The 19,697-nt window shown below is 38.3% G+C and overlaps 1 protein-coding gene across 1 annotated transcript in view; it reads right to left on the bottom strand.

The window, feature by feature from the left end:
• Positions 1-19,697, bottom strand: part of CCDC60 (coiled-coil domain containing 60) — a gene marked incomplete at its 5' end in the record, with an annotated part of 31,951 nt that overhangs the window by 2,269 nt on the left and 9,985 nt on the right. The window contains 9 exons of the mRNA XM_009866351.1: positions 1,853-1,984; positions 2,857-2,985; positions 3,413-3,502; positions 3,922-4,012; positions 8,407-8,635; positions 10,458-10,548; positions 12,239-12,343; positions 13,016-13,126; positions 15,561-15,731. Coding sequence (XP_009864653.1) covers positions 1,853-1,984; positions 2,857-2,985; positions 3,413-3,502; positions 3,922-4,012; positions 8,407-8,635; positions 10,458-10,548; positions 12,239-12,343; positions 13,016-13,126; positions 15,561-15,731 — 1,149 coding nt within the window. The remainder of the gene's footprint in view (positions 1-1,852; positions 1,985-2,856; positions 2,986-3,412; positions 3,503-3,921; positions 4,013-8,406; positions 8,636-10,457; positions 10,549-12,238; positions 12,344-13,015; positions 13,127-15,560; positions 15,732-19,697) is intronic.

Genomic DNA, 19,697 nt, shown 5'->3' with positions numbered 1-19,697 from the left:
CAGGAAGGGCTCCCACCCTGCACTGCAGGATACGTATAACTGGGACAGCAGGAGAGGGGTGAGGATTTTCCTCCTAAAACCAGTAAAGGGGAAACACATCGGTTCACATCTTCACTAGGGCCAGGCCTACACTCAGTAGTACACTAGTGGTGTGGGTATGCACTGTACAGCCAACTCCTAATTAACACTGGCTAGATCACCCATAGGTTACCATAATTGTGTCACACACAGGCCTTTTATAATCCATCCAAGCATTAAGATATTTCATTTGAGAAAGAAAGCTATGTTTAGTGCACTCTTACACTGCACTGTTCATATATTATTTTGGGGTTTTCTCACTTCATGAGACAGACAAAACAACTAGACTGACAGCATATACTAGTGAAGTGTTTCTACTGTGATTCAGCTTTTTTGGCAAGGCAGTGCTTGCAAGCATATGGGAGAATCTATTGTAAATAAACAACTGCTATGGTGAAAGTCATGTCTGTCACGACTTGTGTCTTCACAAGCGGGTTGACCAGCCTTGTCAGAGATTTCTTTTTTCGTACCCCTCATCGATAGCACTTTGCAGAACTGGCCAAGCATAGGGAGCTGTACTTGTCTATGCTGGCAGAGTCAAAGCAAGACAGTTCCTCACTGTGAAAGCACAGTTTTCACAGGAAGGAACAGCAGACTTGTAGTATTATTCTTACCCAGGGGAAAAGTAAAAAGCCATATTGGTATAGCCTGCCTTATACGCATGGAACTTTGTCCATATTAAGGGTTCTTCTAGCAGAGCTGTAAGTCTAAATGCAAAACCACATTACTCCAGTTTCAGAGCTTATTTACATGCCAGATTTGAGGGACTGCTGAAGCATATATGTTAACATATGTTAATTAAAACCAGAGTTCTGCTAGGTAGGCCAAGACTAGGTTTACTCATTAATGCATAACTGATGTGTTCCTGATGTGTCCTAGGCCACCTGCAGTTTGGACCTGGGGTTAGAAACGGAGTTCTTGTTAGCTCAAATTATGAAGGACAGAAAGCTTACTAGCAAGAACAGAAGAGGGCAAGCTGAAAAAACTCCACTCCATGCAGCTTGCATACTCCAAAATCCCATGTCCAAGGAGTTCTCATGGACAGGGCAGTAGGGAACACACGGTGAGCTTGCTGAGGTATTCTGGTAGGCTATTTCTAGTGCATATCTAGACACTGATCACTGAATACAGCTAAGATTCTTTCAAACGTAAAACACTAGTAATCTACAGAATTGCCGTACTGGGAAGCATTTAGGTGATTAACCTACTTGCCCTTGTAGACATTGCAGTATTATTCATGCTCAGGGAACAAACACTGGCAGGGAAATATTTTTCTTTTTAACATGGATGGACAGCTGGAGTAAAAGTCTCCTTTGCCATCGGTTTTAGTACTAAAACTGTGAATGTTCAGTTCAATAAGGAGTTGTGAATCTAACCCATGTATATAATGTCTTTTATCTTTCAGGTACAGTGTGTTTTACCTACTTCCTGGTGGAAGAAGTATCCTATAAAGTTGCATGCTGGGGAGGGTGTGCGAAAGCAGGGACTGAGTGCCCAGTATCACTTGGAAAAGAACTCTTCATTATCCCCTTTCTTCCTGTTTTGAATTAACCTATTTGCTGAGCAGGCTGAGATTTGCTCCTAGAGATCATATCTGTAGTTTTGTTGCTACTAGTTTGAAAAGCCTGCATTTCCAGCCATTGATCCAACAATTCCTAGTGATACTCTGCCTTGGGCAGGAAAAACCCAAAAGACAAAAAACCATTTGTCCTAAAGACAGAACGCTAGGACCCTGACCATCTCATTTGAACTGACAGTTTCTGGGCATCCTTACCATTTTAGTCCATCCTCATCATCTTCTCTGTCAGCTTTCATGTCCAGATGTCTTATTCTTTCCATATCTCTTCTGAAAGTCTTCAGTTGCTTCAAAGCCTGGTATTTTTGACGACATCGTTTTTCCTGACTCCTACAAAAAAAACCTTGGAAGTTAAAGCTACGTTTTAAACATTATCAGACTTCTGCATAGTTAACTGGGAAGATGCTAATGCAGACAGAAAACAATGTATGTGAAGAACAACACATTGTATCTTCAGTCTGTGGACACTAATAACACTGCTTAAAACCAAACAGAATGATTTAGTGTAAAACAGTATTTAAAATACAACAGAAGAGAGTTGGAATACTGACTTGAGCTAGAATTTTGAGGAGAAGAATGGAAAGGAGGAAGTGGGGGGGGAGAAAGAAAACTGTGCCTCTAACACCCTTCAGAACAGCAACAGAGAGAAGGATCTCAGGTTTGATGCATACGGAGACAAAAAAATGTGCACAGACAGACATGAATGTTTCAGGGTGAAAGGAAAAGAATGACAGGCTTCAGCTGGTCAACAAGGTAGAAATGTCACTGATTTGGGAAAAAGCCTTGAGAGAAGACATTGCAACTGTTCCTATGAGAAGAGTGTTGAAGAACAGTACAGTGATCTCTGAACTGAAAACACGTGACAGCGATACAGATCGTATGTGGACTGAATTTATTATTCTGTCTTTGGTTTGTCCTTTTCTGGGTGAAAAGGACGACAATGTCCAAAGTAAGTACATCCAACGTTTCCAGCAAAACTATTTTCAGAAAAGTAATTCAGAAAGATCTTAAATCACTGCTGTAAATATTTAACCTGTAATATTTTTTGCACATGTAAAACTTTCCATCATCATCCCCATATTCTTATTTTAATATCAATCCATATAAATGAATCTTTAAAAGGCCTGAAGAGAACTCCTAAATCTGGTCAGAAGCAAGGTGTGTAGTGTTTTAAGAGCATACAGAAAACAGTCCCTTCCTACCTCTCAAGGCTTACTAGGGCATCATGTAAAGAACGAGCTGCTTCTTTACGTATTTCTGTGAATTTTTGCCTCATATCAGCACACAAGTTAAATTTGCTATGGCAGCTGCAATAAAAACAACACAGAAAGCTAGAATTAACATCTTGTAGTAGTCATTTTGAGGTAATCACCTGTGTTGCTCACAACTTACAGCAATGTGAGTCCACATAAATTTTGAGATCTCCTCATTTCCCAGTAAAAAAAAAATAATCCAGATTTAATATAATTTACAGTTGTGGTGGTTTGTTTTTTAAAAATCAAATTTATGAAAGAATTTGTTTATTAAAAAACCTGTAAATAACATCAAATATGGATTTTTACCATTCTTCCAGTCATAACCTCCCAGGAGAGGGCCTTTGCATTGAACTGAAATGTACTCTACGTGCAGCAACATTTCACTGGCTTGCTCTAGTCTCATGTAATAAAACGCTGACGTTTGCATGCCAAACACTTTTCACACAAAGAGCTGAGTTTATACAGCATAGGATGTGTTTCAAAGACAGATGTGTACCCTTACCTTCTGGGCTGCTGCTTGCTTGGTGTTACACTCTCTTGGTCCTTAATGAGTGGCATGTTTGCCTTGTGGTTCTGAGCTACTGGCAACAAACTGCAAGACATAAGGTTTAAAACAGTGTACAGCATGCCTTCTTCAGATTGTGAAAGATTCTACAGATGCCAATTAGACTTTCTTAGTATTGCAGACTTGAATGAGCTATGGCAGTACAAACTTTATTTCTCCTGACCTCAACTCAAAGGAAAAAATGCGTCAGCAAAGTCTAACTGTAAGAATGGTTTGTCATGTTGATCTTATAGCTGTGGAAACCACCACAGAACTGAGTAATGAAGGGACACATCTAACACAAGCTTAGCTGGAAATGCTGTAGAGAGACTACTGTAAAAAGCAATGGTAGAAAAAGGAACAATTATAAAGGAATAAGGATAGAACATTCCTTTTTCTACAAAGCACAAGCTCTGTCCCAATGAGTTGCTTCTCCCAGTCATTCAGAAACCCATCAGATAACGTACCGTTGCATTCCAATCTTCTTAACCAGATCTTTTTGTTTATGGGTATCTTTTGACACTTCTTCACGCATTATCTGGATGACTTTCTGTAGGGCTGATAAAAATACATAAATCTGTAAAAGCATGCAACTCCTCGCATTCCCTTCTTTCTTGTGGAGGGAAAGAACCGGCATGAATGAGGCACCCGCTATTTAGTATTTAAAAAAAAAAAAAAGAGCAGCTTTTGAAAGAGATTTCAAGATAGGTACCCAGATATGAATGCACAGAATTCATTAATAACTTTTGAAAATATGAGCTTTGTTCTTTCAGTTGTGTGTGTGTGGGAAAAATCAAGCAGAAGACGCTAAATATTTTTTACATTAGAAGCATAAAAAAGTGCATTTGAAAAACTGGTAGATTTGAACAAACTATGTGGAAAGTCTATTTTTAGTTCCTGTACTGTGCTGTTAGCAATCTACTGGCGTAACTGTCAATTCTTCTGAATTTCTACATCTACCGTATCACTTTGCCCTTCTTTTAAATGTCAAATGGAATTTAATACATTTAACATCAACAGGTATCTAATTACCTCTCCGTGTCTCCTTATCAGCATCCACTAAAACTTCCTCAAGTAGCCCTTCATTGGCTATAGTTTCCAGATTATCCACCTTAAAGCAGATCTCTCTCATTAATAACACTCTTCATTCTTTCTGCCTTCCACTGTAAAGCAAATACTTACATTCTCCTCTTCCTTGAATATGTGGAAAGCCAATTTCACGGACTGGCTTCCCTCAAACCACCATCTTTATTTTCTTTCCCACTGCTGTTTCATTTCTGCTTTGATGCCAAACCCCGGAGAGACACTGAGACAGTCATCTCTGCACTACTTGTGAAGTGCCCCACACAGCATAACAGAAAATGACTGCGGAATGTTGACAGCACAAATCTACAGATTTTAATATTACACTGGGAATTTATACATGTAAGAAATGAATGGAACAAGTCGCTGGGCACCAACTAATGAGCTAAAATTTTTAAATGTCACACCTATGATGAAGTTGCTCTAGTAGCTGTGGCCAAGCGAGTTTCAAGAGTGCCGAGGTCTCCATCAGAAACTCCCAAGTTCTAGCACCGACTGGTTCTAATGATGGCTCCACTGTGACCCTTACTAGTCTCAAAGCGTAAGTCTGGCAGATGCTGGCTACACCACGGGATCTTCTAGAGCTCTAGGGCTGAGAAGCAGTTTGAACACAGAGGCTCAGCCCCACAGGGTCTGGAATCTGCCACGGGCAGGGAGCCTCTGCTCAAAGTGAGCTGGGGCTGCATACCAATCTCATCTCTTCTTGGCATGTGGTATCAGACCCCTTCTTAGAAAAACCCAGTCCTTTCTATTTACGGATATCATTGGGGCAGATTGGGTAGCTGGATATCCGAAACCCACCTCTGAAGATAATGATGCTTTGGGGGAAGAGGGCCATACTGAGCAGTGGCTGCATTTCATGTTTTCACCAAGATAAAGCCAGTCTGGAAAGCAGTTGTGGCAAATTTTAGAGTAAGAGACGACATGAAACAAACTGGGGCTAACACTACAAAGACAGAGCTCCTCTTTTTAGCTGATCAACAGAAACACAGGGCACAACATCTCTCTGCCCTCTGTTGTGTAACATGAGAATCTGTTCCAGTGCTCCATCAGGAGAAACTGGGAAAACAAATGCTCAAGCTTGTCTGTATTCATACTATTTCTGAAATATTAACCTCCACAGCTGTAAGCCAGTCAGATATTAATTAGAAAAAAGAAAAACAGGAAAGAAGAATGTAGTAATTTAACCTGACCTTGATTTCTACGCCTTAGTTAATTATCTGTGAAATGGAGTATCATTATTTATCTGTTTTACAGGGATCTAACAATGGCACATCAATGAAAAAGACATTGATCAATCCCAAAGAAAAGCCTCAAATGCAGTTAAGCTTTATAATGAAGACTCTTTGTACAAGTATTTATACCTCCTCTTTTAAAGATGTTTTTGACTGAGAATTCAAAGCTAAACTGCTGGCCGAAAGGCTTTGGGGATAAAAATCGGTTAGTGTTTAATCTCTCAGGTACAGGTCTAGTGTTTTACTTCGTAGTGTAAAGAAAATGTATGTCATTTGAACTGATTTTTATACACATATACTTCATTATACAGTAACCATGAAAAATTAGGCTTACGTTTAGATCATATAGTCTCTGTCTGCCCAAAAAGAGATTTTTCCATTTTTTTGAAAATGTAGTTAGCCAAGCAAGCTTAGAACACTAATGCCTTGTAAAACCTTTGACTGATTAGATGGGGACTGAATGATAAATGAGACTATCTCAGCAGTGACCTGTTGTTATATCACAGCTGCAAGGACTGCAGCTTCCAAGTTTACCTTTGTCAACATGATGTAACATTTAAACTTTTGGACTCACACATGTCTTCATTTAGCCAACAGCATGAAAAAAATAGAAACCTGTATAAGCAGATATTCTACAGCATTAGTCCCCAAACAACAGCATCTAAATTGCAGTTGGACAAAAGGCTTAACAGAGTTATGGATTAAGAAATCTTTCTTTAAAAGTCACACTCAGCTGTATCTACAGATTAACTACCCACTACAGTCTTTCCTACTTTTGAAACGTGTATGTGTACGTGTTGTGTGCGCTCTCAAAACGTCTGTAGGAGTTACATGAAGTTTTGTGAATTTGGGGCATAAGTCTACAGGTACTTGTAACCCATTTCTGATTTGTCCATGAAACATCTTATAATCATAATCCTGGATTAAATATGATTCTAGCATCTTCAGAATTCATTACGGAATACAACCTTTGCTAAAGAGCTGCCCTGCAGAAACTAATTTCCCATATTTTTTAGAGCTAGGAACATAATTCTTCATGAGCTAAGGCCAATCCCCTGCAACCCCAGCTGACCATGGGACAGATATTGTTCCAAAGGGTATATTGAACACCCTTCCCACCCATCACACATACCACAAGCTATTTCTTTACATCCCAGGCTATTTCTTTACTCTCACGCCAAATGGAGGCTCCCAGCTCTTGCAGCTCTCAAGATTATTTTCAAATCTCATCTCATGCACAAAACCAATTTTCCACTGACATCTGTAAACAACTTGCTTGAAATCATAGCTTTGAATTCTCCACCATTCCCATTCACGTCACAAGAATTCATTCATCTAGGGTCAGTGCCACGGACAATAGCGGCTGTGTAGGTAGTATAACAGCACAAGCTTCCTGGTATATCCACCCCTACTTCTGGCAGTCTGAATCTAAAGGTCCTTCGGACCCAGAAAATATGTCCATTTAAGAGCAATTAATTGGTTTTTCTTTGACTCATTTAATTTGCTTTTGGATTTGAATATACTTCCAGCAGTATATCGTAGCAACGAATTCCTGAGCCTAATCACACATTGCATGAAAACAATTCCCACTGCTTTAAATTTTCTGCCAGATAATTCAGTGTGCCATAAAGCTGGTGCCAAAGGAACTTGTGAACGTCCACTCCCTAATTACTTTTTTTTCCCCATGCATTTCATGATGCTACAGAGATCTGTTATAAGCTTGTATTCAATCGTTTCTTTTCTGTACTGAAGAGCTGATCTCCACTGAAGAGTCTATTTAATTGGTTCTCATCTGGAAACTACTTTGTATCTCTAACATGCCTCACTACTTTTTTCCACCAAATTTTACTGCTTCTAATACCACCCTGCCTGAACTGGAAGGACTAGAACTGAAGGAGCACATACAAAAAACATTTATATTTTTGCATAGCATGTTTTCTGCTTTGTTTTCCACTTCATTCCTAGGGCTGTTATTACCTTTTTGATAGCTACTAAACATTCACAGAACTATCTTAAATGACTCCAAGAGCTCCTTCCTGAGTGCTAATTTAAAGTTTAGCAGAGCATGATACCAGCCTAATAATGATAATATAAATATCAATTAAAAGTTAATTAGCAGCATTAAATGCTAATGTGCTTTTCTGTATCAGCTTTACTTAGAAGGAAGCAAAAAAACTTCAGATTGCCTAGCTTCATATTGAAATGCATTGCAGAGCTAACAGGCGGAGTATTCTGCCACGTCTCTCAAGTGCAGGTAAATCCCTGCTGAATGAGTAGGAGGAAAACAGAGTAAGAAACCCCTCAGTTAAACAGAACCCCCTAAATTAGACAGAGACACATTGAGTGGATCAGTCAGTTATGACAGAGAACAGTCTCACTGTTTTCACTGCCTGCTGGACCTTATCGATGTGGATGACAGTGTGATTACACAACTGCTGTAAAGGAATATTCATTAAAACTCTTACTTAATATTCACATGGAATTATATTGTCTTTAAATCCATTTGCTAGCAGAGAGGGCACAGAGAGACTTATACCACGTTCCACGTGCCCAAAGAGAACTGTGCTGGTTATCTAGCACTATCTTTGATGTAGGGTCTCCACAGTAACACTGCAGTCCAGAAAAGCTACTTACAAGGGAAAAGACATTGTTGCTCTTTAGCTTGCACGGACTCACTCCTGACATCAGATGAAGCTACATTAATCTTGACGCTGTCTACAGAGCAAAGTGCAGTGGAAGTTTCACTGCCATGAGGGGTTTGACCACAGGATGACGACTGTCTGCTAAGCTGAGAGATACCCGGTGTTGACGTCTTGCTTATCTTCCTGCTAAGTAGACTGTATTGTGCTCGCCAGGTGCCTTTCTGTACACGGAAGAAAAAAATGAATAGAAATTCAACAACCAAGAATGATAATTCTGTAATTAATTCCAACATTGGATCCTTCTGGTCCTCCCATTAAACTCACAGATTTTTATCCAGTTACTACAAACTAGTGATTTCTTGAGTAGAACCTTCTTCATTTTGTTATCTTTCTTCAGTACTCTTCTGCTGTAGCATTAATGCCACCAGATTAAGCTAATTCATAATTGAATAACACTGCAGATGCCAAGAGGATTGCTAGTAGAGCAACCTTCTCAAGTACAGGGAAAAATAGGTCAAAGCACTCTGATAAATGTTCAGGTCTCCCCCCACCATCGAATAAGTTGGCAAATTAATTTCCTGTGTCAGGAATATAAAACTGAAGTCTGAAAGCAGACCTATTTCTGCAGGCATGATAATCAGAACAATGTGTATTACAAAGCAACTGCCCCTGAAGGAACCCAATATTTCAATCAGAAGTTTCATATCTAATGTGAAAAGCAGCCTTCAAGTAATACCAGCTTAAATGGCAGAAAGGAAATTGTCATTAACTCAAGGAGGAAAAAAAAATTAAAAAAATCTCAACAATGTAAATGCTAAAAGACACATCAAGACTGACAGGCATTTTGGTTTCTTCTGCTCACATTCATTTGGACCTGACTTTAGAGAACTGGTAAGACTGTATGGGAAAATCAGAAAGCCTCATACTCAACAACTCTGACTTGCTGACTTTTCCCCTCTGTTTGCCAACAAAAGGAAGAATATTTGCATAAACCCACAATCTTTTAAAAGTTTCACAACTTTTTCTGCATATTCTCCAACAGAAATCATAATCTTCTATTGAACCATTTTAATTGTTATGTCACAAGTGTACGAGCTGCAGGTGCTGACAAATAACAAGAGCAGATAGCTTGCAGGTAACAACAGCTCATATTTCTAAGTGTGTCTCATCTGGGATTCTAAAAGCACTTCACAAAACTTAGCTTAGCCTTACAGGGTGTAAAGCAAAAAAACTAAAAGCTTATGCAAACTGCTGAAGATCAAACTGTAAGACATGTTACAGAGTGAGAAACACCCTGGTTCTTCACTGGGTTCTCCTAATTATACTCCTAAGCATCACCCATTCCCCTTTCATTTTCCTCCAGTTACCTCAGCAGTTTCAAAAAGAAAAGTCTGTCTTTGGTTTTAGAAAGATAGTAAGCCAGCTATCAAGTGTTACAGATAATTTTCTACTGTTTAATTTCCTCTCAGGTATTAACTTTATTTTTTTTAAAAAGACTTGAATCTCAAATGCTCATTTTCTCCTTTCCTCAGCATTGCACTGAATGTAGCAGGTGAATCTTATTTTCTTTAAAGGTCTCAACATTTGGAATTTGTTTCTGAATTTAGCTTTAAGTTCTGTGTAAAAAGGCAACCACACAATTCAGGACTAGGACTTAATAGAATGAGGCGTCCAGTAAACCAGTCCAAAATCCCCATTTGAGTGAAAAAGACCTATCCGTGTGAAGAAGTACTGCTGCATGACTCTGAGTCATAAAAAAGAGGGCAAATGCAAACAAGACACTAGTTATGTTTTAGCCGAATATTTAATTCTTTCCACATCAGTACGTACCACTAAGACCAAGCCTCAGTTTCAACCAGCTCCATATTGCTCTTCCTATTATCTAGTATCAAGTTGTTATTTTTCAAAACCTAGAGAGACAAGTACTCTGCAGTCACGAGATCCAGAGCATAAGATGTGGTATCATGTAGTTCAGTTAAGCAACATAACAAATGCTTGAAAAGCTCAATTAGGTCCCAAGAAAGAAATTAACAATGCAGTTACCTTTTTGTTAGTTGTGAAAAACTCCCACATGTATGTTGCTAACTTTTCCTCTTCTATTTCTTTTGCTGTTTTTTTACAACCACCAGGGTCCCTAAGTGAAAACAATTCGATTAGTTTTTCATTTTGAGAGTCTTGCTTTTATAGTAAATTCTTTTTAAAAATGCTCTAAACAGAGAGTAAACGGTGTGAGACTGCTACTACAGCGTACATCTTTGCTTATAAGAAATGGAAGGACAACACAAGCGTATAAGCCGTAAGGTACAGCCACAAGTGAAAAAGAACCTAAAGAAAGTTTGTAGAACGACTGAGCTATCATGCACCTACTGGGCCAGATTACGCTCTCAGCTTCCTATATTAAAGTATTGAAGAATTTTGCCCAGTTTAGCAAGATTTCATGGATAGAAATGACAGCACGTTCATACAGATTTAATTTTTCCATGCTGTTGACTATATGAAGACCTGTATTAGTCGAGAAGTTAAATGTTACATCATGTTGACAAAGGTAAATTTGGAAGCTGCAGTCCTTGCAGCTGTGGTATAACAACAGGTCACTGCTGAGATAGTCTCATTTATCATTCAGTCCCCATCTAATCAGTCAAAGGTTTTACAAGGCATTAGTGTTCTAAACTTGCTTGCTTAACCACACTAAAAAAAAAAAAAAAATCTCTTTCTGGGCAGACAGAGGCTACATGATCTAAAGGTAAGCCTAATTTTTCCCAGTTACTGTGTAATGAATTATGTGTGTACACAAATCAGTTCAAACGACATTGAGGGAAAGGAGTCATCTATCAACTGACGTCATCCGCCTGGACTTGCGCAAAGCATTTCTCTCTGTCCCACATGACATCCTTAACTCTAAATTGGAGAGACATGGATTCGATGGATGGACCACTCAGTGGCCAAAGTGACTTAACTGTTTCTTTATCCCAGTCTATCAGCTGATCCTCTATGTAAAGGGGTGAAAATCCATCCACGATACCTTCTGGAGTGACACTCTCCCTCCAATTTAGCAGGCTAATTCTGTATAATGGTTCTCTGTCACCTCTGTTATACAATAGGCTCATATGTATATTCTATATAAATATGTGAACATACACACATCCTCTTTACTGAGAATGTACAGGGAAAACGGAACAGCTTTGACTCTTCCCTGCAACTCGGAGCATAAGCTGTTCACTATTTTACCAAACACTCACGAATATTTTAAATAAATCTTATGTCAACATGAGTGTGTTGACTAAAAATGTTAGGAACTTTAATTAATGTTTACTTCCAGCAGCACAAAGGTTGAGAAGTAACACATGTTTTACAAGTATCCATCATTGTCATACATAATTGATAGAATAAAACCAGCTAGTAAACATCACTTAATAGCTGGCTTTGTTCTGTAATTACAGTGCATATGGAACTTCTTGTTGAGTTCACCGGGATAAGGCTCCAAGGGAAGGCTATAGGTATATACATACATCTATTACTATATGTATTTAATTTGCATAGTTATTAACCAAAAGAGAAAAAGGAAAGAAAACAACTAAATTTGGCTGGGATAGCTCAGTATTTTCCTCTAGTTCTGCAGCGTGCAATAATAAAGGACCGTGCTGTGCTACTGCTTCAACTCCCTGCTGACTGCATGGGGGCAAAGTCAATGCAAAATTAATGTTGCACGGCACAGAATTAAAAACATTTTGCTCAAATAGCTATTACTTGAAAGAAGAGAAACAACAACATATAAAGGCCAAAAGATCCCAAACTCCAGTTACTACCATGCACTGCACACATACGCTGGATTCCAGCAGGTTAGTATAGAACGCATCGAACCGATGGAGTCAAGAGTCAAAGCTTCCAAAAGCCAGTGTATGGCACAGAGCTGCTGGAAAAGGTGTTCGCTGCAAAGAGGAGAAACAAGCGCGTTACACTGTAGGGCCAGGGGAACAAACCGGCATCATGTTCCTTGAAACAGATACATCTAAGCCTTTCTGTACTGGACAATTTTTTCCACTGTCTCAGTGAACTCTAGACACCTCTCAAGTTTTTGTGATGTTGATAGGTAACTCTGAATCCTGAAAGCACCTTTTTGGACATGTAATTTTCAATGAACGTATCTTGGTGACATGCTCAGTGTTTTCAAACCTATGAGGATTCCAGAATTTATCCCTTCATTGTATAGATTCTTACAATTTTTGCTTTCTAAATTTTGCACTTAAGAAAAAGCAGTGTGTGAGTTGGGTCCATCTTCTTCTGAACCAAGATTATCTTTGGCATTTTAGCCTATTCCACACACAAATGTAAATATACACAGACACTTTTCGTGATTAACTGGGTTAATGAACTTAAAACAGGACAGTGTGTATCAGGGATCAAAACAAAATATATAAACCTGTCTTCTTCCTCTCTCTTCTGTAGGTCTACTTTTTTTAAGTAGACAAATTAAAATTTAATTTTGACAGTATTTTCTTAATACGAACCTAATCTTGAACACTATAGCATGGAAGAAAGATTTTATGCAACTTAGAATGTTATTCATTTCCTACCACAGGAGAGCAGGACATAACACATACCTTTTTGCTCCAGCAGGGTTTAGAATCAAGACACTGGTATAAACAGGAGCAAAAGACCGTAAGTTCATCTTTTTTTTCTTCTTCAGGTGGCTGCCTTGTGCGAGAGAGCAACTGTGGGAAAGGACAGACTGAATTTAAAAGAGCAGAATGTGAGATGAAGACATTGCCAATAAAACTGTTTATTGTGTTCACATTACCACACTCCCTCTTCTGCTCCTTACATTAAAATAACAATTTGTAAATTGTTATTTACTGCATTTATTATCCTTTATTAAGATTACAAACCTGATACTTGTGTTTACCAGAATATAAAATTATTATTTATTTCTAATATGTTTAGAGTACTTAATAAATTATGAATATGGTACTATTTGTATTTACATATTAATACTACTACTCATTATTAGCAATTACACATTTATGCAAAATCAGATTTGGGAGCAGATGAGAAAACATGACTGATCTGTTCAAGACAAGATGCTGAGATATTGCTTACATTCCATTACACTTGTTTTCTGTTGGTATCATCCCAACAGCACCAGTGGGGTTATATGCACACGAGGCCAAAGTTTCAAGACGTGCCTTTAAAATTCTGTTCAATTTTTCCTGGGTTAACATACTGTGCACACAGAAAACTTATGGTTAAGTTGAATTAAGTTCAATAGCTTCACCTCAATTAAAAAGAATCTTGAGTTCTGGCCAAACCAATGTTTGGCCATTTACACCTGTGCAAAGTGTTAACAAAACGCTATCAAGTGAGAAAAGGAAATATTTATAGCTCTTTTTTTCCCCACATGTACGTAACTAACTGTACCTGATTTTCGACAATGGAAGTTTAATAAGCACAGTGAGATCCTGTAGCCTTCGTACGTCAACAGTACGCAGAAGGCTATTGGATGCTGACTCATAAATTAAGAGAAAACTGAAACAATACTGCTCATAAAAACATAGCTGAGAGTAACTGAGATTCGAGTGGTGGTCTGGTATACTCAGCACCAGTAAGAGCTTTTTTACTGCTAGGAGAAGGCATACCTAAATCAAGATTATTTTGCCTATGCAGATACATCTTCTTAAAGGAAATGGGAATGTTAAATCTTTTTAGGTCAGCCTTGCTGCAGAAACAAGCCTTTCCTTACAGAAGAGAATAAATTACTTCAATAATCTGATTGGCCACAGCAATAAAGGCAATGTATTTTTCATGTACGTAACAAATTATGTCTGCAAGAAATGTGGATTAGCCGAGTTACAGGTAGATAGAACAGTTACATAGGAAAAGAATAATAATCACAAAAAGCTTTAATAATTCACAAAAAGCTTTAAGGAAGGTTCTCATGTATTTTTTTAAAATTAATTTTATTTAGCTGAAACGTTTGTGTAGCCTTCACTAGCTTAAGATGCAAGTGCTTCATAGCAAGATTTAAATAATACAGCTGTAGGTGACGTTTTTAAGGTGACGAGTTTAAGTAAGGAGAAAGTTTTAGATGATGCAGACATTAAGGGTTAAGATTCCAAAATACTCTGACTAGTACCCTATACCTTCTGCACTTCTATAACACTATCTCAGTAATACTCTATTCCTTTTCCACCTCTCCTAGCTATTCAGTTAGTGACTATTTAGAATGCTAGACATTAAATGTTACTCTAGTAAGTATGACATTTTTCTGTTCAGAATCTTTCAGTCTGTCTGTACTACTTGTTCACTTTCTGGTCTGAGTTTCATACTAACAGGAAAGATGTTTATTTCTTAATTTTTAATAGTGGTTACATATTGTTGTCTCACTTTTGACTAGGGTGTGATGGCATCTCAGATAAGTCCAGAGGCTCAGTTTTTCAAATTGAGTCAGTTGATGGAAGAAAGGTGAGTGAGAGAAAGCTGGTACCTCTGAGTCCCAAAAGCTACAGCAAACTAATCAGAAAAGACTGTTATCGAGATGGATGAGCTTTTGATACAATAAGGCTCCAAAGGCGTGTAACTTCTAGAAGAGCTATTCTGTCCTGCTGAGCAAGTATTTAATCATCTCATCACCTAGGGAGGGCTGACAAATGGAGAACAACTGCAGCATTATAACAGGCATTAGAGGTGCACCGAAAAGACCAGCATGAGCCAAAGGACTGAAAACTATCCAGTGGCCAAATGGAGAGAAAACCTGAAGAGGGTATCAAAATAGGTCTGAACTAGTGAAGAAACCCACTCTGAAAGCTAAACCACTTATTCTGCTGAATGCAGTTCTTTTTTATTCTTAATGTCGTGGTCCCACTGTGGGAACAAAAGCAGGGCACACCTCACCGGGCTCCTCCATTTCTCCTCAAAGATTCAGTTCTGAGTAGGCTATGACACCTTCTTTTTAAAGAGCACCTCAAGCACTTTTTCCCATGCTTGATAAGTTTACAGGTGTTCACTTACCTGGATTTTAAGCATTTTCTCTCTCTAGCTCACACAAGGCGTAAAATTCTCCCTCAATACCAAATAATCACAAAAACTGGAAATTGTCGCTTTTTAAAACCACTGCCCTCATATCACTGAAAGCCCTCTGAGTTGACTTACTTGTTTATTTCTTCCTCTGACTCTTCATCTGAGGAGTTTTTGGATGGCTGAAACTCAGTTGTCCATCTCATGCCCCGAGTCTTCTGGGCTGCTTTCTTCCTCTCCAGTGATTCTTGGTGTAGTATATGAAAGTAATCTCCACCTCGCTTCACGGAATTGATATGATGCCTGCCAAAGTTCAGCACAAGTTGGTCAGTGTACTATGGACACACTATCAAATCATGCCCATCAACTTAATTTTTAACAGAGACTTCACACTCTTCTATATTCAAAAGTTCAATACTCTTATTTCCTTCTGCAATGTGATAATAAAGGACAACAATTCCCCAATATGAACTAGGAGATTTTCCCTTATCCCTTTTGGCATCACACAGGTTAAAAATTGGATGTCTTGAACTAGGCATCACTTTGTCCACTACTTGATTTAAAAATTCTCTGCCTAGTTCTAATGTAGAGCAGCCAGTTGACCACTGGACCCTTCACTGTCTTAATTCAGTTGTCACAGTGTGACAGGCGCTGCCCTGAAGCTACCTGTTAGCTGCTAAATTCCGCTTCCTGTCAGAAGGCTGCATTGTTAGTAACAGCAAAGGTGCCAGTGACACCTGGGAGTGAGCTGAAGACGACAGGAAGGATATTAGTGCAAGAGAAGAAAACGAAGAAGAAACCATAATGCACTCCCTGTAGGATGACAACAAAGGCTAAAAAAAAATTTAAAAAAACAAACAAGAAAAAAACCCAAAAGCTATAGCCTTTGATTAAAACGTTAGTGAGAAGGTAGCAGCCAATCCAAGTCAGACAAGCACACTATTCCGGCACAGGATGCACCCCTTTTAGTTAATGTGTGGCTGACTCGAATCAAGTGGCATTCGGATGTATTGATTCTTTCAAACACAATCAAGGCTTGAAAGCTGGGCCTCATTTGTTTTACTGACAAGTAATAACTCCCTTTTCTTACCAGACACACATTAAAGCATCTGAAGGTCACATAGGGTGAAAGTTTCAGGCACCAAATTCACTAGTCTCAAGGGGAGCCGTTTACCCTCTCTTTGCATCCTGTGATGAAAAACCACTTGCAATATTTAATGATTTGGGGATTGCGATTTTGCTTTTGTTGTCATCATTTTTTAAGTCCAGCAACTATAAATACCATCTAGGAAACATTTCCAGTTCAGGTAGATAACCTGTCTGTTAGGTATTTCAATATTAACTTTGAAAAAAAAATTAAGAAGATGTATCTGATAAGAAATACTGCATGCTTTAGAAAAACAAGGATTTCAAAGTCACATGAGACTGGCTTAATGTTTTTAATAGGAATCTAGACTTTGCATAACAGACTTCTGGAACACTATGAAAACATTTAATGGCTTTATGTCCTCTTCCAGTAGTTTTCTCTCTCTCCTTTCTGACAACTGTAAAGACATTTGCATGTAAAAATACTTTCCCTTTCATAGTGCTCTTTCTGTATTTCTGCAAGCCCTAATTTAAGCATTCCTTCCGAAAAATCAAACCCTCCGCTGTAGCTGTAGTATGATAATGCCACAAAAAGTGAACAATAAGGTCATTACATGAATCAAAAACAAGTGGTAGAGAAAGATAATAATAAAGCAGAAAACTCTTTTGTACTAACAGCCATAACCAGTATTATTAGAGAAGGATGCATTACTGGCAAGTACAATTAGTACTTCTTTTAGGTTTATCTAATACAGAAGGCTTTAACATGCATATAACCAAAATCTATGATCACTCTCATACACCTATAGGAATAGAAAACATTATGCACACTCGTGAACAAATATTTTTAGTCTATGACTTGCTGGAAGTCCCAGGTATTACAAAAAGTAGGTCTTCAGTCTCCAAGAAGAAAAAAATATAATAGAATTAACAAAAATGCAACATATAAAAAACCCTGTAATAAATACCCAATTTAAAGAAAATAATTGTCTCATAATTCCATAGAATTATTTCTGCCATATTTAAGAATAACCTTTAGGGTTACGGACTCTTTTCAGGAAAACAGTAAAATCAATCTAAACTGAAAATACAGAGGTGACCAGTGTACCTTTCTACATTGTGGATAAATGGTGTATTGCTGGAATAGAATAGCAAATATTCCTCCATTTAAATTCTGGCATCACAATAACCTGTTCATACAATAACTTAATAAATTTTGCTGGATTATTTGTCTGGTATATGAGAATCATTCTTCAAAAGGCAAACGTAATAGAGGTGAACTTTTGAATTCATTTATTAAAGTAATTCAGCTTCATCAGTCCATTGTAGTCGCAACACAGATTTTCAATTGCCATTCAGATAAAAGGATTCTCTTACTTTTCTAAGTAAATACCTTTATCAACATGAAAATTCAAATGAGTTTCTTGAGCAGCAATAATGTACCATGGAATACTTCAAGTTTTCTCCACAGGAGTGTATTATTATACAAAGGAGTGACCCAGTAGCATACCACACAAACAGAAGCATATTTTTAGTACGTAGTGTAACTATGCACTCATTAAATTATTCTTTAAATCCTTTAGGGACTCAGGGTCATCAGTTAATGGTAATACAAGGCCATTAAGGTATTGGGGAGTTGAACTTTTGCTGCTAAGATCTGAGACTCCTGGTGTTTTTCTTTGAGTGAGAAATTATTCACAAAAATAAAAGGAAATTATAAATTTCTCTTAGTTATAACTTAAGTGCTAGAAAAACATTAAGAAGCTATAATAATAATATCAGAAACTTTTGCATCAGTGTAAAGACAAGCTACTTTTTACCTTCTCTTTAGGTACAGCTTATTTAAGTACATTGGGTCACCTTTGCTAAATTCAAAACAATCACAGTAAGGATGTATTTGTCCCAGATCAAATTTCACAGTCAACAGCCTCACATCTACTTTGTAAATAAACAAATTCAGTGGGAGATGGCTTACTAAAGGAATGACGCACAGTCCCAAATATGTGATGTCAAACCCTTGCTCAGGTGACCTGGTGTAACTCCAGCCTGAACTGGAGAAGGACTAGAAAGACGGGCAGAAGGCTGCACACCCATGTGGCTGCACCTCAGCACGTCATCTGCATCCAACACAGCGGGTGCTCTTACTCGGGTGCTTCAGTCCTGTCCAGAATTGTTAGCCACTGCTTCATAAAACAGCTCATTCAATTTTCCTGTCTTAACGGATACAGCCTTTATACCAACAGATCTAATGACAGAACATCCCCTGCTTCAGATGCTGTACAGAAAGAATTTAGCCTTTCCAGAGGCTTTGAGCCAATTGCAAATATAAATGAAACCAACATGGCATTGCTCTGAAAGCCCCTGGGAGCGCAGGCTTTCTAATGCCACTTCCTGTATTTTCATAAAAGCATTTCACATTTCAATCTGCATCTGCAACAGCTCCCTACTAGACCAGTAAAAGCTCCTGTTTGGGCACAAGGCCAGACCCTCCCGAGGGTGCTGCACGGTGAGTATCAGCTGGGGGCTGCCGAACTCCTTGCACTACTGACAAACTGAATGCGAGCTAAGCCTTCCCAGGTGAAAAGCAAGTACAATGTAATGCATGTTGCCACTTAAAGCACTTTGAGAAATTACTTTCTAGAGCAGAAAAAGTAACACAAACAAAAATGTATGTATAAAACAGAAAGCACAGGAGGCGGCGACTTCAAAACTACACTAAATACAGTTAAACTGTATTCTGAACATTACAGACTGAAACCATGGATTAAACCACAGTATAATTATTCTAAATGAACACTTAGCATTATTTGCAGCCATGCCATCATGAGCTGTGATCCTACCACAAGTCTCAAATGAGGCTGATGAGTACTTGGAACCTGAAGAATTCAAAGAAATACCTACTGAAGGAAATGGTGAGTGCAGCAAGCTTGCTTCACTTGGATTAAATTAATTTTAGGGGGCATTGTGGTACCTGGCAGCTCTGTCCCTTTTTTTTTTTTTTGAATGTGTAGTAAAATGGAAGTTGTGACAACCTGAAGTTGTTAAGGATCCTATGGTAATCTCTGCAGGAGCACAACTGTCAACACCTGCATTCTCATCAGATTTCAACTGATTAAATGTTTCTTGTCCTCACTGCTGTTTTGGCTGGAATAGGACACTTTTCTAGTTTTAATCATTCCACTTCCC

Source organism: Apaloderma vittatum, unplaced genomic scaffold, assembly GCF_000703405.1.
Source record: "Apaloderma vittatum isolate BGI_N311 unplaced genomic scaffold, ASM70340v1 scaffold24603, whole genome shotgun sequence".
Taxonomy (NCBI): Eukaryota; Metazoa; Chordata; class Aves; order Trogoniformes; family Trogonidae; genus Apaloderma; species Apaloderma vittatum.
Note: the sequence above shows the minus strand (reverse complement) of the source record. Positions and strands in the feature narration are given on the sequence as shown.